The sequence below is a fragment of the Phoxinus phoxinus genome (genome assembly GCF_949152265.1).
Source record: "Phoxinus phoxinus genome assembly, chromosome: 4".
Classification (NCBI taxonomy): domain Eukaryota; kingdom Metazoa; phylum Chordata; class Actinopteri; order Cypriniformes; family Leuciscidae; genus Phoxinus; species Phoxinus phoxinus.
The window spans coordinates 44449588-44472448 of NC_136879.1; the positions used below are offsets into that span (position 1 = coordinate 44449588).

The 22861-nt window shown below is 39.1% G+C and overlaps 2 protein-coding genes across 3 annotated transcripts in view; one reads left to right on the forward strand and one right to left on the reverse strand.

Annotated features, from left to right (window-relative positions):
* Positions 1–5567, forward strand: part of LOC306997716 (NLR family CARD domain-containing protein 3-like) — a 73956-nt gene extending 68389 nt beyond the window's left edge. The window contains exon 12 of one of the 2 annotated variants that reach the window (XM_079611118.1): positions 1429–5567. In XM_079611118.1, coding sequence (XP_079467244.1) covers positions 1429–1453 — 25 coding nt within the window. In that variant the 3' untranslated portion in view covers positions 1454–5567. The remainder of the gene's footprint in view (positions 1–1428) is intronic. The other variant, XM_079611120.1, reaches the window with a different exon arrangement.
* Positions 5568–5968: 401 nt separating this feature from the next.
* Positions 5969–7537, reverse strand: LOC306997736 (centrosomal protein of 57 kDa-like). Its single transcript, XM_079611163.1, has 2 exons — positions 7377–7537; positions 5969–6355 (listed from the first exon to the last, which is right to left on the reverse strand). The coding sequence occupies exons 1-2, from the start codon at positions 7458–7460 to the stop codon at positions 6215–6217; spliced, it is 225 nt and encodes a 74-aa protein (XP_079467289.1). The 5' UTR covers positions 7461–7537; the 3' UTR covers positions 5969–6214.
* Positions 7538–22861: the final 15324 nt, after the last annotated feature.

A 22861-nucleotide genomic window follows, 5' to 3' on the forward strand; every position in this document is an offset into this window, starting at 1 on the left:
GTCCGCCTCTGTCTCTGGCTCTTTGGAAAAGAAAATGAAAAAAAAAACCTTTCGACTAGGGATGGCGAAAACTAAAAAAATTATTGACCGACCACCGAGCCTCATTAGCCGTTTGAAACCGGTTAACCGATTAGTTTAAAATATGGTACGCTATTTGAAATAACAGCCATCTCGAGCCGCGCCTGCAATTTGCAACTCTCTCCGCCGCTCTGCCTCCGCTCACACACACACACACACACACACACACACACACACACGGCGCCGGCGCCGCCCTTCCACTCACGTCACTTTTTTAAAATCCCCAACAGCGCGAATAAGTCCCGCAAACGCGGCGCCGAGGAGCTTGTATGTAATCGGATGACAAACGCCTCCTTAGTTTCGAAATGGTTTGGGTACAAGGTGATCGCGTTGAAAATAAAGGCGCTTGTCTAGCGTTAGAAGCTCATTTGAAACATTGCCGCGGCTCATTTCAGAAAATGACAGCTCCGAACCGAAGAGACGCCGCTTTAGTTTGAGGTAGTGCTAACAATAATAAAGAAAGATGATGATCATCATCACCTTATCTGTTACCACTGAAATGTATTTGTAATGTATTTTCATATTAAGCACTGTATCACACAAGTTGCAACTTACGTTACATCTGTGTCATTCTGTTTGGTGAAATAGTCCCACACACTACTCTTCTCTGCACGCTTCCTCCTGTCGTCTGCCCTGGCTGGCTCTAACCTCGAGTGTGTTAGCCTGTAGCCTTTACTTTCTGCAAACCTTGTGAGCGCACGAACCCAAACGCTGTGACCTCGCGTTGAATGTTTTTATTGGTTTATTAAGTACAAACGGGCGAATTATGAAAGATTGAGTGAGGGATTTGTTCACTTCACACAAAAAGATCTTGGAATATGACGGCTAACTGTAGTAGCGTTTAGTCCACTGTCTATAATAGACTAATTTAGAGATCACTTTTTTTTTTTTTTTACCGACTACCAACAACTTTGATCGGTTAACGTTGATACGGTCAACCATCGGTCAAACGGTCATCGGTTAACATCCCTACTTTCGACCTCAAGTTTTATTTATTTTTTAACTATTTAATTATTTTTTAATTCATTTTATAACACTTTGTTTTCTGTGCCGCTTTTTCTGTGTGTCCGGCTGATGTGTGTGATGATCTGAGATTTGGGGTGTTTGTTATTAACTGATATTAAATGTGTAGTGAGTAATGATCAGTTCTGCTGGTTCTGTATCAGCCGTCCGGTGTGTAAAAGTGACCTTTCATGTGCTTTTGATTCTTTAAAGTGACTGAGCATCAGATAGAAGATATATTATCATGTTTGAGAATTAATTAATATAGATGATCTAGTTAGTTTTCTTATGAACAGATGTGACAGATGTAATATCTCATACTGCATATGTGACTGTGTTTTATTTTAGGATTGGCAATCAGAGGACGGTCTGATCTTCTGATGATCATCTGATGGAGAATAAGGATCCACTACAGAGACTCAGTCAACAGAATCAACAGAGACTGAAGATACAGGGACTTCACTGTTATAAATTAAGACTTCATTTAGATTTCAGCGATCCTCTGACAGACCTGATGAGGCGGCAGTGAAACACCTTGAGTGAGTGAGTGAGAGTCGGTCCACTCCAATGTATCAGTTTATCACAGCAATGTGGAGCTCGTGGAGCCTCTCAATAGTTCCCGGAAGCAGCAGCAGTGCAGTAGAGTTACAGCAGAACAGACCGTTGGTGATGCACTTTTAAAAGCTAAGACGTTTAAAGAACAAGATTGTATATTATCAGTACATCTGAATCAAATTAACTTGTGTATTAAAGCATGCTAGTTGATGATTGCTCTGTAAATGAGTAGTTTTAGGGGATGTTATCAGATAATACATTAGGCTGAGATAGGTCATTGGATTAAGTCAGTGTACATTACATTAATGTACAGTGTAAACAACAGCGATTTCAAACCGTAATGAACATTTCGTTTTTTATCGAAACGCAACAAATTTATTCTCAATTTTATTTTGACTTTTTCTCTCAAAATTTAACAAGATTTTTTCGAAACACAACAAAAATTTTTTGGAAAATTTAATAAGTTCATTTTCAACATTTTATTTTTACTTTATTCTCGAAACAACAAATTTATTCTGAAAGTATGAGTTTACTCTCAATGTTTTATTTAAACTTTTTTTTCGAAATGTAACAAGTTCAATCTTGCATTAAAATGACTTTAATCTCGAGTTAGTTGTTCTATTATTTCTTGGCCCTAATAATCCTCTTCAGTAATTAACAGATGTTGTAAACTAAAGCATTAATGTCAACAAATGAGACCTTATTGTAAAGTGTTACCGAAATATTATTAATAAGTCTCCAGTTTGAGTGTTTTCTAGAGTAATTTAGTGCTGAGCGGACATATCCAAGATGGCAGCACTGTGTTTGTCTTGTCTGATCTGCTGATCTACAGTCTTCTTTTGATTTGTTTAGATGTTGAGAGTTTTATTCCAAGAAGGCGTTTAATATTTGGTCTCTTTCTCGAATTGAGTCTGGATTAAGTCAGATTTGTTGTAACGGACTTTGAGCTACCTACAATCTGCTTTGTGTTGGGTGAAGCGTGCTTACCTGTTAACGTTACTCTACCCCGGGTCGTCATCCACCTCGCTTTTGCTTTGGGAAGCGTTTGCGTTAAACGACGGTAAATCGGACAGTTGGCTGTCCGGTTTTTGCACTGGGTTAAGCGTGCTTACCTGTTGCATATTTCCGGCTTGACATCTCATCACCACGTTGTTGCTTTGGAAAGCATCGGCGTTAAACGACAGCACGGAAAGGCACGGCAACTACTTGAAGAACCCACGGATTCATAGATCATTTTGGCGGTGGGGATTATAGCAGTCAAGGTCGGTGATGTTTCTTGCCTAATTTAAACTCTCCAGCTGCTGTTTGCCCGTAAATAAGACTCATATCCTCCACAATATCGCTCTGCTCTTTGCCCTTTTGTCGGGGTCGTGGAGCTGTCCGAGCGAGCTTAATTTGTCTCGGATTTAGTCTGAACGATTTTGACTTCAAACGCTGGTAATATGAAGGTGTTGCTTTTTTGCACGGTAAACTTCATGCTTGGACTATGGGACACAGCAACAAAAACGGAAGAAAAAGCGATTTATTTGTCGCGTCTCCATATGCTTCTTCCATCCAAATGTACGGACATTATTTTTATATTCCGGGCTGTTAGTAATTTCGCGTTAATGGACACAAGGACAAAGAACTCACTCATCTTTACTCTCATCCCTAAGATCTCTGTATCGGACTCTCGAAATGATCAATGTAGTACTACATCAAATGTAAGGCAGCGATATTTGATAATGTTGCTGCTTTTGTTGGCCGGTATAAATCCAAATCCTGGTCCAGCGGGAGTTGTTTCAACTCCTCTAGATTTTTCAAATAGATCAGGCCTTGGCATGGTACATCTAAATGTTCGTAGCCTGTCGGTGTATGAATGGATGAATGTGAGGCAAAATGTAAAGCGCTTTGGTGGCCATTGAGTCTGTGAAAGCGCTATATAAATGCAGTCCATTTACCATTTTTCAAATATGGGCCAAGATGACTAAAGCAGATGTTTTGGTTATTTCTGAGACGTGGCTTAAAAAATCAATCTCAAGCCATGATATTACATTAGAAGGGTATAAAGTGTTTCGAGCTGATCGCAAAAGTAAAGGGGGTGGAGTTGCAATGTACATTAAATCAAACTATCATGCAACTGTTCTTAAATCCGTCTCTTTCCCTAAAAAGTTTGACTTATTGGCCATCGACCTGGAATATGGAAAGGATTGTCATCTATGTATAGTAGGTTGTTGTAGACCACCAGCAGCTGTCAGTGATGCTCTCACCTCACTGTCAGCTGTCCTAACTGACCTACTTTCTAAAGATCTTGTATTATTGGGTGATTTGAATTGGAATTGGCTAACCTCAAATTCAGATCAGCTCAAAGCATATTGTGATTCTGTGAATTTCACTCAACTCATTGAATCACCAACACGGCCAAATCATAAGAACCCAAGCAAGTCCACTTTAATAGATCTTATACTAACAAATAAACCCCATAAATACACCTATACAGGGCTTTTTCCTGATGATGTCAGTGATCATTGCACTATAGCGGTTATAAGAAATTGTAAAATTCCCAAAGTAAAACCTAGAATTATTACAAAAAGGAACTTTAAATTGTTTGATATTCAGGGGTTTCTACACGAGTTGTTTACATCTGACTGGGACAGACTGTTTTTATTACCTGATGTGTCCATTGCATGGCAGTATTTTCACACTTTATTCTTGAAGATTGTGAATAGACATGCACCTGTTAGGATTTTTAGAGTAAAAGGCCGCGATAATCCATGGTTTTCAAATGAATTATCTGAACTCCTTCATGAAAGAAATTTGGCTTGGGCCATTGCGAGGAATTCAGATACAGAAAGAGACTGGGTAGCATTTAGAGTATTGAGAAACAAATGCACAGCTCTTGTACGCAGATCTAAATCTGAATACTATTTAAAAGAAACCTCACAAAATCTGAATAATCCTATAAAATTTTGGAAAACCATCAAATCACTTTCTCCCTCCACATTATCTAATGATTTTCCTGACCAAATTTTAGTAAAAGATATTCTCATTAATAATAAGACGGATATGGTAAATATTTTTAATAAGCACTTTATTTCTTCAAGTTCTATTTTTAAAGAAATTCCTGTTAGTGTTATACCAAATCCATCTCTTCTGAGAGAAGATAGTCCGTCTTTACATTTTTAAAAGGTCTTAAAAGGTTTAAAAAATGTAGACGTCAAGAAGTCTGCAGGGCCTGATGAAATTGAGCCATATTTTTTTTAATTAGCTGCCTAGATCATTGCTGGCCCATTAGCTTATATTTTTAATTTATCATTGGAACAGAATATTGTACCTGATGTTTTGAAATCTGCTTTGGTTGTTCCCCTGTTGAAAGGCGGTGATCCAACCATTTTAAATAATTATAGACTTTCGAAGCTATCAGCTGTGGCTAAAATTTTAGAATCTATTGTCACCGAACAGCTAAAGGAATTTTTAATTAACAATAGTATTTTATCTAGGTTTCAGTCCGGTTTCAGAAAAAATCATAGTACAGTAACTGCTACTATGAAAGTTGCGCCCTAGATACTGGAAGATCATGTGCTGCAATGTTTATTGATTTGACTAAAGCTTTCGATACGGTCAATCATGGCATTCTTTTGTCGCGTCTACATTGTATCGGTCTTTCTGAAACCGCATTAGGTTGGATCAGGAACTATTTAAAGATTATGTGTCAAAGAGTGCAAATTAAGGGGTCTCTTTCTGATAAGCTCACCATTGAATCTGGTGTGCCACAGGGGTCCATTTTGGGTCCCCTGTTGTTTACATTATATATTAAAGGAACACTCCGACTTGTTGGGACTTTAGCCTATTCAAATTATCCCCCAGAGTTAGATAAGTCCATACTTACCTTTTTCATCTCCGTGCGTGCTATAAGTCTGTTTGACGCACCCACCGCTAGCCTAGCTTAGCACAAAGACTGGATGTAAATGGTTGCAGCTAGCATACTAATCCAAATAAGTGACAAAATAACGCAAACATTTTCCTATTTACATGTTCTGATTTGTATAGTCACAGAGTGTACAAAAAACAAAGTCACATGAGACACAGACATATTTTAACCGTATAAATACTGGGGTCTATATTCTCTGAAGGCGAAGCACTGCTACTTGGGCGGAGTGATAACCGCAGCACATGAGACGTGCTCTGAACGAACTCTCTGCTCCTCACCACGGCGCGTCTCAGGTGCTGCGGTTATCACTCCGCCCAAGTAGCAGTGCTTCGCCTTCAGAGAATATAGACCCCAGTATTTATACGGTTAAAATATGTATAAATTAATATGCTGCATGTTTTAGGGTCATGGACCCGAGTGTTCCGCTAAACCCGCTGGCGTCAGGAGTTAGTGACCTTTGACCCGGGCATGTTTTAGGGTCATGGACCCGAGTGTTCCGCTAAACCCGCTGGCGTCAGGAGTTAGCGACCTTTGACCCGGGCATGTTTTAGGGTCATGGACCCGAGTGTTCCGCTAAACCCGCTGGCGTCAGGAGTTAGTGACCTTTGACCCGGGCATGTTTTAGGGCCATGGACCCGAGTGTTCCGCTAAAGCCGCTGGCGTCAGGAGTTAGCGCAGCGAGGTCTGTAGCGAGCGCATGTCCTTCAGCAGACTCAGACTCTCTCTGATCCGCTCGCCGGGTCTGACTCGCACCGACACCGATCCTCCACCGGGACTCTGTTTACCACTGCGCCTCCTCAACCTCTCCATCTGACACACACACACACACACACACACACCATCATCTCAACATCAAACTTAACACTTAAATGTGGTAATATCTTTCAGAAATACAGTGGGACTCTTATTTTGAAATGTCTTCCAGCATTAAACAATAGAAACGACATCAAATAAACATTGAAATCACGAGAATAATAATAACTAATAATCACATTCGGTCTTATCGTGATTCACAGTTTTCCAAGACCTCTTGAAATTATATTTCAGACTTTAGTTATAACTAGGGTTGGGAAAAATAGAACATTTATTCTAATTCTTTTCTTTATCCTGTTGATTTCTGTTCATGATATTCAGTTACATGTTTTGCAATAACACTAAATATTAATGATATCTTTACCTTATTGGAGTCGAAATTAGGAATCGATAAGAATCGTTAAAATGCAAATGATACCCGACCCTATGGAGCAGATCAGCCTCAAAAATAATACATTCACAATTCATAAATACACAAGTAAAAGCATAAATATTTCCCCAAATGCATCTCATCTAAATACATTTAAAATGTTTACACTAATATGCATATATCAAGTTCTCGAATTAATTTCCATCAAACATGAATGATGTTACATGTATTTATGGATCGTTGAATCTGCATTTGTAAATCATCACACGTGTGTGGACTGCTTTTGAGACATTCCTGACAGGTTAACATTCATAAATATATTTTTATTGGAGGATGTTCTGTTTAGCCAATCACGGTGAGTGGTGAGCTTTTAATCCACCAATCAAAACACTCCTTACTGAACCACTCAAGAACCACAGGGAGATGAGATTTTGTAAATGTGAATTGTGCTGTGCATTTATGATAGATAGATAGATAGATAGATAGATAGATAGATAGATAGATAGATAGATAGATAGATAGATAGATCGATAGATAGATAGATCGATAGATAGTAGAGTGATTTATGAATTGTGATTAGTAAATGTATTATTTCTGAGACTGCTCTGGCTCCACACAGCGCTAGTAATAAGATTAGTAATAGTTTACCTGAGCTTGATGGCGCCGGACTTCAGCGATCTGTTCTCCTTTATTCTCTATTCTCTTCACGAGCGTCTCCATCTCTCGCTCCATCCTCTGCCGGAGTCGATCCGGAGCGCAGGACTGGATCTGTGTGGACAACTCCTGCTGCTCGCTGACCGCACACACACACACACACGCACACACACACACACACACACACACACATACACACACACACACAATCACACGCACACACACACACACATGCGCACACTCAGACTCACACATGCGCGCACACACACACTAAACCCATGTTGTTTATATATATTAAACATTTTTGTCATTTTGTGTTTGTCAATTTGTAAATTTTTCTATTTATTTGTTTACAACCAAATATTATTTTTATGTCCTTTTTTTTTAGATGAGTTTTGTCTAATTTCTTTAATTTAGAAAAAAAATAACTACAGTCTAATTTTTCATTTTAATCTTAGTAATTTTAGTACTTCCAAGTTAAACTAAACAAAATAAATATTTTAAGTTAGTTGACAAGACAATACGATTTTTACATTTTATTTGATTTCAGTTAACATTTATTTTATTTCAATTTAATATTTATACAGTAATAGATTTACTTTTAGTTAATGATAATAACATGAGATCAAAGTTTATTAGTATTTTATTTTCCATAAAAAATTGGTTGTTTATTTGTTTAAAACCAAATATGATTATTTAGTGTTTTTTATTATGTTTATATATATACACATTTATTTATTTATTTTATATTAGACAATAACCAGAGTCACATTACAGTTTCTCATTCAGAGATTAACCATTTTATTTGTATAAACTAACAGTATAAACTCAAAAAGCTCTGAGTTTTGTCACAGAGTTAATCTAGAGCCTGAGTGTGTTTGTGTTGAACCAGCAGAGGGAGACAAACACTAATGAAATATTCATTATTCATAATTATTCAATCTCACTTTTGGAAAACAATGGAAGCTTGAGTTTATACATCATGTTTTTAATAATAGTTGCATTAGTATAATAGTTGTCATATAATGCGTGTTCATGTGTTCTGTTTCTTCAGTGTGTTATGTTGCTGTTTGTGTGTGTGTAAGATCTGCAAAGCTCAAAGTCTCCCACAAAAAGATGTATTCTGTCTAATGTCCGGCACACACTGAAGATTTTGGGCTGTTCCAGACGAAAGATGAGCATCGTGAAACTATCCTGGTGATTTCTGTGGTCGTGGCTCGTGGCAAACAAAATGCATTTGATTATAATGAACAAGACAATGTGTACAAAACTAAAGTAGTCTATTTTACATATCTGTCAGTCTGAGGGGCGTTGCCGTAGCGCGTTGCTGTGTGTCGCGTCACTGTGTGTGTCTTGCTTCGGGCTTGACTGACGTGGCGGGATCAGTCTGCCTTATTATTATTTTTTATACATGAAAAACATTTAATAAAACTATGTAAATAAAAAGGTAAATGTTCTTTCTTTCGATGAGCTGGGGAAGACCGGTCCAGCTGATGTGTCTACTGTTCATAACACACACATTCACAATGAATATAAATATTGCAAGAGAAATGATTCTTCCCCTGAGAAATATCAGACGCTTTAATATTACTCTCTGCAGCCGGGACTCTTGAGCGCGGGAACGCCGGTCACTCTCCTCACAGCACATCTCTAGTCGGCTGAGGAACAGCTGGAGTAGTGGAGGACGCTCGAGTGCTTCTGTCCTCTTCCAGAACACACACTGCAGTCTCCACATAGATGTGTGTTCGGCTCCACGTGTTGGCGGTCTCCTATAGCCGAGAGCACAACTCTCAGCCGATTGTACAGACCCCGTAGATCGGTCAGGAACTTCTTGTATCTGCAGCGAGTTAAGAGACTAATAATGAATTGAAAGCAGGATTCTGGAGAGTGGACATATCAGAAGCGCTAATATAATGTGTGTGCGAGCTCGACCGGTCTACGGTTCCCTCTACCTGTTGGGCAAAGGGTTGTCCAGGGCTTGCTGGTGTAACTCAACTGTACTCGTCTCTCTGCATAAAGCCTGTGTGTTACTCTGCTGAACAGTGTCTGCCGGTCCTTCATCTCAACGCTGGGATCTCCGCTCCACAAGCACCTCCACACAGCTTGCAGAAGATGAAATATGCAGAGCAGCCGTGGCTTCAGGAAAGACTGAGCTATAGCTCCCTTTCTGCCTCTGAGTCTTCTGTGAGAAACACACACGGCCGGCCTCAGCTCGCCCTCCACAGCCATCCTTCATCAATGAGGACTTCAGCGGCTCCAGTCCCTCACTAACTGTCCTCTCATCCTCCGACTGGGTCATCACTCTCCCGAGAGGAAGAGCAGCAGCACAAGTGTGTGTGAGGAGCAGAGACACCGGCACTTCTCCCGCTCCATGTGACCAGAGGAATCCAGAAAACACACGTCTCCACTATTGGAAAGGCTGTGTGTGTGTGTCCTCAGTGGGGAACAAATGTCCACTAGTGGTGTTCCTGCGGAGCACATGTTGAGCGTGGCACAGTCATCACGCACTGCATTGTGGGATTCTCCCTGCCTTTCCAGCGCTGCTAGCATTCCCTCCACACTTTATCTCCAAACTCCTGCGTATCCTCCTTCTGACACCGTCTGCACATTACATGGATTGTTTTACTGCAGACGTCTGTCGAAGCGACTGGTGTGAAGACCAAGTTCATGTTCACGTCCCTGTAGCAAAACTGCAGGTCTGGGCAAAGGCCGCGGTCAGCGGAGGCGTACACACGTGTGTGTGTTTCAGAAGCGCAGAGCAAAGCTAGTGTGTGTCCACTCAGTTACAAACTCACATATTTTATAATATTACATAATTCATTGATGCCCGTTTGTCACACAATACACAGACCAATCAGCATCTGGCACAACACACTCACATTTCATTGGACAATGTGAAGTTTAGTAATTCTGCATTTATGAAGCGTCTGAATCTGCGTCGCTGAAACACTGGATGTTACTCGAGTCCGAAGCGCTGCACAAAACCAGCTCCAGAAGTAGCATTAATGCTGAGGACTGTTCAAGGCACTGGATTTAGCCTCTGTATATATTGATACACATTTACCATTGATCAAACTATCACAGTGGGTTACATGAAGCCCAGCGCCACCTACAGGCCTATTGTGTGAAGTGTAGCGGACAACAACACGTGATGTGAACGGACTTTATTATTGTAATATTCTTGATAATTATGCAGCAATAGAAGAAAATAAGTATTTTATGCACATCAAGCATTTATTTGATCAAAGATATGTGGCCCCGCCCACTCTGATCTCACACACACACACTCTGACCTCACACACACACACTCTGACCTCACACACACACACTCTTGACCTCACACACACACACTCTTGACCTCACACACACACACTGATCTCACACACACACACTCTTGACCTCACACACACACACTCTGACCTCACACACACACACACACACACACACACTCTCACCTCACACACACACACTCTGACCTCACACACACACACTCTTGACCTCACACACACACACTCTTGACCTCACACACACACACTGATCTCACACACACACACTCTTGACCTCACACACACACACTCTGACCTCACACACACACACACACACACACACACTCTCACCTCACACACACACACACACACACACTCTGACCTCACACACACACACTCTTGACCTCACACACACACACTCTGACCTCACACACACACACACACACACACACACTCTGACCTCACACACACACACACACACTATATATATCTCCCTGTCACACACACACACACACACACACTCTGACCTCACACACACACACACACACTATATATATCTCCCTGTCACACACACACACACACACACACACACACACTCTCACACACACACACACACACACACACACACACACACACACACACACACACACTCTCACTCTCTCACACACACACACATTAGCACACACTGGTGGCAGAGGACAGATATTCACTATTGAACAGGAGTCTGCATTGTAGATATGGTCGTGGCAAACACTGCAGACACACACACACACACACACACACACACACACAGACTGCAGGAAATCCAGGCATGATTCAGAATGAAGCAGCCGGACAGAGATCCGTTTCACACACACTCTGACATCGTACAGGAGGCGCGACTCCAGTGTGTGCAGGGACAGAGTTATTATTGTAATGCATTGTGTACCATAGTTACATGACACTGGAATAATCTGCTCTTTTTCTTGGAGAATAATGGATCTTGAAGCTGAAGGGCCGCATCACACATGAGTGTGTGTGGATGAAGCTGAAGGGCCGCATCACACATGAGTGTGTGTGGATGAAGCTGAAGGGCCGCATCACACATGAGTGTGTGTGGATGAAGCTGAAGGGCCGCATCACACATGAGTGTGTGTGGATGAAGCTGAAGGGCCGCATCACACATGAGTGTGTGTGGATGAAGCTGAAGGGCCACATCACACATGAGTGTGTGTGGATGAAGCTGAAGGGCCGCATCACACATGAGTGTGTGTGGATGAAGCTGAAGGGCCGCATCACACATGAGTGTGTGTGGATGAAGCTGAAGGGCCGCATCACACATGAGTGTGTGTGGATGAAGCCGGCTTCAGCTCTGTGACGTGAGGAGCCGCGGGAGGAACACCATTGGGCAGAGGGCCACCGGCACAGTGCAGGGCAGAGGGGCCAATATCACCATGTGTGCTGCCGTCTCCAATGATGGGTCCCACACACACCAACTACTGGCCCTTACAACACACACGCTCATCACACACCAACTACTGGCCCTTACAACACACACGCTCATCACACTTCCTGACGCACTGAGAGAAACACTGGTTCCCAGAAGAGCGAGCGCTGCTGAGGCCTGGCATGACTCTGGACGGCATCATTCGGGACAATGTGATTTTCCAGCTCTCTCGCCTGGTGAACGAACGGTTTCCAGCACTCTCTCCTTGTGAACGAACGGTTTCCAGCACTCTCTCCTTGTGAACGAACGGTTTCCAGCACTCTCTCCTTGTGAACGAACGGTTTCCAGCACTCTCTCCTTGTGAACGAACGGTTTCCAGCACTCTCGCCTTGTGAACGAACGGTTTCCAGCACTCTCTCCTTGTGAACGAACGGTTTCCAGCACTCTCGCCTTGTGAACGAACGGTTTCCAGCACTCTCGCCTTGTGAACGAACGGTTTCCAGCACTCTCGCCTTGTGAACGAACGGTTTCCAGCTCTCTCGCCTTGTGAACGAACGGTGTGCGGCACAGCCTCGTATTCTGATGCCGTTCCTCCCTGCATACTCGCCGCTCCTGAAGCCGGTCGAGGACTTCTTCTCTGCTTGGAGGAGGAAGGTGTTTGGTCACCGCCATATGAGCAGATGCCCTCCTGGAGGCAATGAGCGCTGGTTGCCATGGCAACAGTGCGGAGGACGGCCGGCGATGGAGACGCCATGAGGAGGTATTTCCCACGGTGCATTGCAGGAGAAAACATTCAATGCGATGTTGATGAGAACCTGCGGCATAATCGCCAAGAACGAATGGACTAAAGGAGAAAGATCAAATATATATCTTTTTTTTTTTTAAAGTTATTTCCACCCATAAGTTTCCTCTGGTGGCTTTTTGTTTTTCCAGTTCCCATTTGAGTTTGTAAAGTATCATATTTCATATTGATGGCTGTATTTTGTATTTTGTTGTCCATTGTGTAATGATTGATTGAAAGAATAAATTAATTTGACCACAAGTTGTGGTGTTTGATGGCAATATTTGCTTATGTTGCATGTTTTTAATGTTTTGTGAGTGCTAGAGCGTTTTGCTAACACAATTAGTGATGTTGGCCGTTGATCTTCAGTTTTATCCTGTGTTCACTGTTCTGAACATGTGATGTCAGAGAAATGTGTTTAAGCAATCGAGGAAATCTGTGATTGCGCTGCAAACGTGATATTGAACCAACATAACTTTGTAACGATAATTCATGTTAGCGTTGATGCGTCAACATCGACTCAACATTGTTTCAATGATCGCTTGCTGTCTGGGAAATTAAAATAAGTTATTAAAACTGTTAAATGTGCAATTTTTTTACTGTATTGTTGTAATTGATCTGATTCTTTCAGGTTTATGTCACATTGCATTGTTCCACATTTGTTGATCGCTTTGAAAAAATCTACTAAATGTAATTATAAACATGATTGGATGATGACAAACTTATTTCATATCATACAGATGTGAGCAAACAAAGTCCTTGAGTGAACAAATTGAAGAATAAACAAAAGAGGAAAACTAATTAATAAAAGACCAAAAAAAAAAGCGACGAAAGTTCTTTTGGATTTTTTTTTTTAAATACCACTTTATTTACAAAATATTTATCTCAAACGCGCGTTCACGCAACAACGTCTGCTCTCACACGCATGCGCAGTGGTGCTCTCGTGATCGCGCGCCTCTGTTTACGTCTCCCTCGTCACACATAGAAAGTGAAAGTAAGTTCTCCTGTCGCCATTTTGAGCAGCAAAATACGAATACGACACGGGAAAACAGCATCAAAGTGTTTATCAACGTTTAAGAAGGAGTTTCCGTGTATCTTCTTTATAACGTTAAAGCTGGAGGATTTGAGATCCTGTATCTTCCCTTGTCAAAAAATCCTATTGGAATTTCAGTTTATCCTGTAGGATCTTATTGGATTCTATTAGGATCTTATTGGATTCTTATAATCCTATTGGACATTCTACTTTTTTTTAATGGAATTTCACTTTGTCCTGTAGGATCTTACTGGATTCCAATAGGATCTTATTGGATTCGTATAATCCTATTGGACATTCTGAATAATTTGAATGGAATTTCACTTTGTCCTGTAGGATCTTTCTGGATTCTTATAGGATCCTACTAGATTCTTATAATCCTATTGGACATTCTGAATAATTTTAATGGAATTTTACTTTGTCCTGTAGTATCTTATTGGATCTTATTGGATTCTTAGAATCCTTCATTCAGATTTATTTTCATGAAATTTCAGTTTTTCCTGTAGTATATATATATTTTTATTCTATATGTATTTCTGTATGTAGTGCTGTTTTTCCATGTAATTACAATTAAATATTATAAACATTTATACAGCAAGATAATTTTAATAATTTAAATTCAGAAAATATATACATTATTGATAGATTCATAAATAAAAGAATATTAATTCAATTTAGGTAGAATGTCATATAGTCGACACAATAAACAGATTTATTTACACTTGCAGGAACACCATTAAATATTAAATATATTAAATTAAATATTATAAACATTTATACAGCAAGATCATTTTAATCATTTCAATCAAGAAATTATATAAATTATAGATAGATTCATAAATAAAAGAATATAAATAATATGTAGGTAGAATGTCATATAGTTGACACAATAAAATGATTATTTACACTTGCAGGAACATGCAGCTCAGTTACTATAAAAATATTCAGCCATCAGCTGAGCTCTATGCTAGGCTTATACATCAGTCAAGCTCAATGCTGTTTGGTTGTAATGCAATATAGCATGTTTTTTTAAAGTGTATGTGCACAACCTTGCGGACAATTTCCATAGGTTTTACAATCATACGTGTTGGAGTTGGCACCACTTCTTTTATATGGGAAGGAGATCCTTCAGACACAAAACCAGCAAGTGTGGTTTGTAAAAGCTGAACTTGGATGAGCGGATTGTTTTTGTGGTCATGTATGATATTCACAATTGACTCAATCTTTCCAATGCAACCATTATTTAGCTGAACAGTAAAACTGTTGTGTTTGTACTCCTTTCCATATTTCTCTGTTGTTAACAGTTTTCCATTCACAATTGCTCTGTCATATGTCTCTGCAGAGTACTCATCATTTTCAGATAGATCACAGACAGGGAGCATTAAGAACTTATCTTTGTGATCTAACATTTTTTGTCGAGAACATCCCAGCAAAACAAGACCTTCTAGCTTTTGTGCTTTAGCAACAAGAGGATAAACACCTAGCCAGTCATTGACAAGTTTCCCCACCCTATTTGAGACATCAGCACTAGTCGCTGTTCGTTTAAGTAGTTGGGGAATTGACTGAAGTATGTTGAATTGGCGTGCAATTTGAGACGGAATATAATTTGTTCCATGACACAACCTCTTCAGTTTCTGGTTGTGACCCTCAAATGAAAATGCAGATGTACACCAAAGAGGTCCATACATCTTGACAGAGAAGGCTAAATGTGTAAGTTGATGGACATTGAAGGACATTTGGCACAAGCCATATGTTGTTGGTATCTCCTGTACAAACTTTGTGATCTTGGATGTTGCTGCTGCCAAGTCATTTTCTGTGACGGTGTCTTTCAGAAAGCAAAAAATGGCAGTGACCAGAAGTAGCCAGTGTTTCAAAAATTTTGTTGGAAGAATCTTGTACAGAACAGGACCACTGTAGAATAATAGCCAGCTTCTGCATTCTGCAGCCTTCCACCTTTGCGCAACTTTCACAGTCCGTGGTATTCTTGGTATATCAGATGGAGGTTTGATGGCAAGCAGCCTTTGATCAACAAGCTTATGTGATGTCCCAATGTACCATGGGCTGTCATGGTACTTGCTATTAAACCACAAGTCCAAGAATTGCTTTGTCACTCCCAAGAGAACACAGTGCATGTAGTCAATTGGAAAGCTATTCACAATGTCAAAACCAGTGGAGGGATTCAGGAGGACTAATGGTGATACTGTCTTCACCCCAAACACATGGTCAACATCATTCTCAATGGCCCTCTGCCCACATTCAATGACATGGTCATGGGTTCTTTTCTGTGCCTCAGTGGGTGGATAGACTCTGGCATATCCTCTTCCCTTTGGCACTGTTTTCCCTTCATTTAAGCAGTGTCCACATCCATATGCACCATTGAACTGATGTATACCTTGAAGCACACATCGGGCTACTGCGTCACATGAGCATATTATAGGGAAAACTTTAGACACCACAGTTGTTTTTGTATGTGGGTGCCTCCATTCCAGACCTTGTGAGTTGATTTTTAGAATGTCATCCACAAATTGCTTAAGGTATGTGGACATATCAGGTTTACCACGCCCAAACCAGACACCTGCGAGTATCATATTTTTGAAACGAACATTTGGTTGGAGTTCATTTACTACACATCTGATGGGCCACAATGAAAAAGTTGAAGATTTAAACATTGGAATGCCATCACAGTTCCACAGTAGTGATATGTCATTAGCTGTGAAATTAGGGAGTGTTTGATACATTTCACCCTTTCTCACATCAGTTGTTACATCTACTTCTGATTGAAATGCACAATCATCTTTTTGTAGGATGTCTCTTAGCTGATCCTCGATGGAGAGACTTATATAAAAATTGCCTTCTGCAATATTCTTTTTTGGGTCATTTATCTCATTACACTCTGGACAATGCATGTTGTTCTTTGGAAGATATGTTTGGCAAATGTTGCAAAAAAGGTGAACATTTAGAGACTCAGATGGATCATGGAATATTTTTCGGAAGAGGTGGAGAGACTCTGGCAATATGTTGCTACTCGGGAGAAAGACATTTAAGAGCTTTAAAAGGTCTTCCACAGCACTTGCTGTTAAACTGTGCCTCAGAGAAAAGGACAAAATTAGAACTATTGCCTGTGCAATTGTTATCTCTGATCCTGTGTAAAGAGGGGCCCCAGATTTTTCAAATTGTGAATTTGAATCAGAATTTGTGTCATCCATTGTAGAGTCTAATTCTCCCTGAGTGTCACTGCACTCATCTTTACCATGGTCCATTTCATCAACAGAATCATAAAATTCCTCCTCGTCTTCCTCGCTGTCTGCAAGGGATTCATTCTGATGGGTAAGATCATCCCAATTGTAATGAGGAGTGTTGTTTGTCCGCCATCGACTTGTCTTTGGAAGGGGGCAACTCGATTCTGGATCCAAAAATCTAGTAATATGATCAAAGACTATTTTAATATGTGACAGTGCTTTCAAGTAATAATATGATAAATATATAATATTTATTTAACCCACTGGTACTTTTCAGTCATTTTTGTGTTTTGAAGTTGTTCCATTTTTTACTTAATCAAAATGGTACAAAGCTTTGTGATTTTGTAGTACTTGCTGTAGTAAACGCACATTTATTTGACAGTAAGGATTTGATATCAAGCTAAAACTATTTTCTAATTTTCTAATATAATAAAAACATGTTGGCAGGACATCTAACCCTAACCCTACCCTACTCTTCCCTATACCCCATCCTAACCCTCAAGGTTTTTTATTTCTATACTTTACAAACTGTATATTCTGTCTCTTAACTCCAACCCTATAGCTAAACCTACAAATCACAGAGCAGTTTCTGAATTTTTACATTTTCAAAAAACATCCCTTAGTCTGATTTATAAGCTGTTTTCATTACGAGACCAAAAAATATCCCCACAAGGATGTCGGATAATGCCAGATTTGTAGGGACATTTTGTCCTCATAATGTAGGATGTAGGCCTACTAGATGCATGCACAAGATTGTGGACATAAATGAGTGAATGAATGAATAAATTAAGAAATTAATTAAATGAAATGAATTAATTAATAAATTAATGCAGAAATACAGGTATCTAGTGGCTAAACCTAGTTGTATAGATGATTTTCTTCATTTCTTTCTATCTGAAGCCACCAATAGATTTGTAAGATATTTAGAATATTGTCTAGTAACATGTTATGTCCTCCAAATTTCCAAATATTAAAGAAACATTACTGAAATAAAATGTAGAACATTCTTTTACTAAAAATAAAATAATTATACAAATATAATCTCAGCCTGTTTTGACTGTAAACCATAAGTGTGGCTACAATATAAATGAACAATACCAGAGGGTTAAAAACTTTCTTTACAACAAAAACAAATAATGATATAAATAACAGTGAACATTGTATTAGATGTACAATGTCAATATTTAAATTAATATTATTAATATTTGAAATGTACTAATTAATTATTTTAAATGTATTGACTTTAAATGCTTATCTATACTGAGCTTCAAGCTGTACCTTTTGTAAGGGCCTCGTTGTTTTGCATTCATTTCAATGTAGGGATATCTTCTTGTTTAGAGGAATATGTGTGGTCACTGTTGTGGAAAGATTAAATATGTATAACGTACTGCATATGTAAATAATAATATTAATAATAATTATAATACAAAATATTTGCGTTAGAAAGTCACCATAATAAAAACTGAACGGAAAATAATTTGTATATTCATACAAAGAACACCGCCCACAACTCACATTGTAGGCATGAACATTCAATTGCGCATGCGCATCCTTGCTCACGTCACTGCAGCGGAGCGCAACGGACGGAGGAGACGATACCATACAACTTTCTGGAAGACGAGCTGTGACAAACAATTGTAAGTAACATATTTAAAAGTTGCTTTATATTAACATTTGACACATCTAGAAATATTTGTGTGTAAACCTGCGTAAAAAAAATTGTTCTTCACATTTTAAGACTTGTGTGCAGTAAGGTCCGCTTTTCGATATATAATTAGATCATGTTTAACGGTCTTACATTTATCAACTAAGTTACTTACACCATAAGTAGAAGCTTTTAAGTAGAAATACACCATAAGTAGAAACTTACGTTATTCCTTAAACGTTATTTTTGTATTTCATCAGTGGCTTTCGGTTAACGTAACTTATAACGTTACATAACGGAAATAACGTTACGTTTCTGTTGCTGGTTGCTGGTTGCTTAGTAACAGTTTTAAACATTATTTTGGAGGGAAAATTGCCCTTATCTGTTCTAAATCCACTGTAAACCTCACAATATAAACGTGAAACAACTTGTGTTCTTTGAACTTGAGCCTGTATCTCCTGAGAGAAAGCAACAGGCTGTCATAATGTATGAGACTCATACAGGCACGCAACTACAGTAACACGGCTAGATCCACCGGCTGGTGCGAAGCTATGTCTGAATTGAGGTCCAGATCGAACAAAACCTTAACCAAGATTAATACACATTCATGTCTTTTTACATTAAACATCAAAACATATAACACTAACACGTACAAAGCATAAAACACTCTTTGTTTTGCCCACACATCAAAAGCATATGATTGACAGAATATTGTCTATATTTTTAAATCCTATTTAGAAAATGAGGTTTATGTTAATCCAATGGATTGAAGATCCCCCAACATGGGATGTGCTGTCTACTGAAAAAATTATTAATGGACGGTGTGAAATTGGTGGTGTATGTGATGTACAGTACAAAGAGGAATCCAGCCCTGCAAAAATCTTAAACGTTGGTAAGTATGTTTTTGTAATATGTCTGTGCATTACTGTGATAAAATTGATGCATGTTGTGATAATTATTATTAATAATTTCAGGAACTAGATCTGCCATGCTTAAGCGGCTTCATTCTATTGAGAATCAGTCCATCAAAAGATCCAGACCTGAAGGGAATGAAGAATTAGGGAGAGGGCAGCGCCAGAAATTTAGCAGAATACTTTCTGAATCAGAAAGCAGTGAAGAATATGAGGTAAATTAGGATGATGTGGTTTGTGGTAACCCTAATCCCATTTTGTCTAATATCTAACACGATATTAACTCCTTGTTTATTAAAGGGCACCTATTATGACATTTAAAATGTTCCTAATGTTGTTTAGGGAGTCCCCAACAACAGTTTTACATGCATGCAATGACAAAAAACACTTTTGTTGTCGTATAATATGCATTTATTTTTACCTGATTTGCTCACCGACTCCCAAATGATTCGTTCAACGACTAATTTTTCCAAACCCCTCCTTTGCACGACGCTAATCTGCGTTGATTGGTCAGATGACCCAGCAGTGTTTACAGAGATAATACTTATTGTTTAACACGGAGTACAATGATGCTTTTATCAATTAAATTGTGTTATAATAATGATTATAGTCCACTGCTTAGTAAAAAACTAAAAATAAGATAAAGAATTTAATGTTATGTTAGCGAGCATACTATAGCCCAGAGTTCATATTGTAAAAGCACAATCAGTCTTTGTTTGCATTAGCCCGATGCATAAACATAACATTTAAAAAAAAAAAAAAATGCAGTTACGTCACTACGAGGTATTACTCTATTCTTTAAGACAACTCCGAAAACAACGACAAACACTTCACATATCTCAATACAATTGTCATTGAAGACCTAGAAGCTAAACGGTGCTTACACAACAAACAAAATAATTATTAAGCATGCTACATAAAAGCAACAATTATTAATAACACTTACAGGTTGTGATACGGAGGAGGAAGCTGATGCAAATACACTTGGAACTGAACCTTCCTTCAATATCAGCCGGCTCGCGAATCCAAGTTTGATTGCATCTAAGTTTAGGGCTGGGCATCGTTCAAAATCTTTCGATCCGGTGCCAATTTCGATACCTCAGTTTCGATACCGGTTCCTAACGATACTTTTTTCTATACCAATTTTATGAAATCCATTTTAACAAGATTACATAACATATTACCTCAGAAAAACTTTTATTTTTTATTTATTTAGTTTTATTTTTTCAGTTTGACTCATGCACAAAGGAATAAAAAATGTTTTATAAAGCGCTCATGCTCACCAAAGCTGAATTTTTTATTAAAAAAATACAGTAAAACTTTAGTAATATTGTGAAATAGTATTACAATTTAAAATCGTATCTAATATATTTCAAATGTAATTTATTCCTGTGATGTCAAAGCTGAATGTTCAAAATCATTACTTCAGTGTCACATGACCCTTCAGAAATATGAAAACAGTTTGATGCTTAATATTTTGGAAACTATGATAATTTTTTTCATGATTCTTTGATGAATAAAAAATTAAAAAGAAAAGCATTTATTTAAAAAAACATCTTTAAGGTATTATGTGTGTGTGCTCGCGTCTCATGAATATGTGCGTGGAGAGTTTGTGTGTGTGTGCTCGCGTCTATGAATATGTGCAAGGAGAGTTTGTGTGTGTGTGTGCTCGCGTCTCATAAGTATGCGTGTCGAGAGTTTGTGCGTGCGCGCGCGCGTCTCATATGAGTGTGCGCGGAGAGTTCCGTGTGTTTTGTGTGAAGAGAGTTTGCGTGTATGTGCGTGAGCGACTTTATGTGTGTCGTTGTGCATTTCATATGTATTTGTTTGAGCACTGACGTTGACGAGTTAACTCCTTAGGTATCGAAATCTGGAACCGAACAACATGTCATTTTTCGATACTCGATAGTATCGAGGCAATTCGGTCGGTACCTAAAAAGTATCGAGACTCGGTACCCAGCCCTATCTAAGTTGGTAAAGCAATCGTCTTCAAAATGGCACGAATAAAGCACAAGGCTCGGACTATACTTCTGTGGTATAGTTATATATATGAATTGTAGCCACTTAGTCTTCAAATGCTCCTCCTTGGGCAGATGAAAAAAGTTGGCTTTTGAGTCGCACTTCAGAACACAGCGTCTCGTCGCCATGATGTTTTCAAGTTTTCCCTGCTGGCCTTGGAGCGCAATAAGTGGGCGTATCGTATTCAAATAACTTTACTAGTTGACGTCATCTAGTCAGAGAAAAAGCTTCGGTCTTCTAACGATTCATAAAAATGACTCAGAGTCGACTCTTACTTTTGAAAGACAAAAACTTTATATACGGTGCACTTTCATATTTCAAACTTTGTAGGATGTTTTTGTTCACTTAGATCTATGTTACACACTACATGAAAGGTACATTTCAAAATTCCATAATAGGTGCCCTTTAAATATCAAAATCGACTGCTGGCGGTAGATCCTTTTCCTATTTAGCACCAAAACTCTGGAACAGTCTTCCTACCATTGTCCGGGAAGCAGACACACTCTGTCAGTTCAAAGCTAGATTAAAGACACATCTCTTTGACCTAGCATTCACATAATGCATTATATACTTCTATATCTCAATGTTAGGCTGCATAGATTAGGTCAGCCGGAACTGGGAACCCTTCCCTTAAATCCTGATGTACTCGTTACATCATAAGAAGAATGGCATCTACGCTAATATTAGTCTCTCTGTTTATACCGAGGTTTAACGCCGGATCCAGGCCGTATCCAGATCTGATGAAGGACCAGCGCCTGTACGCCACAACAACGCAGCCCTGAAGTGTCAACTAGTCTCTCCCCTGTGAAGGCCTCCTTTCCTTTACCTCTGTACCGATAAAACTGTATCAAAATTATTCCAGTTCACATGGACACTCGGAAGCGTAAACAAAACAAAAAAAATCTGTATTATAAATTAAGGCCTGACAAGTTATTTGTTGAGGTCAATTTGTAAAGAAAAACTACACGCCTGTGCACATATACATTCAAACACGCAATACCTATAGACTGAGCACTAATGATCTTTGCAATGGAAGTGAATCAATCAAAACTAATTGACTGCTGGCGGTAGATCCCTTTCCTATTTAGCAGCAAAACTCTGGAACAGTCTTCCTACCATTGTCCGGGAAGCAGACACACTCTGTCAGTTTAAAGCTAGA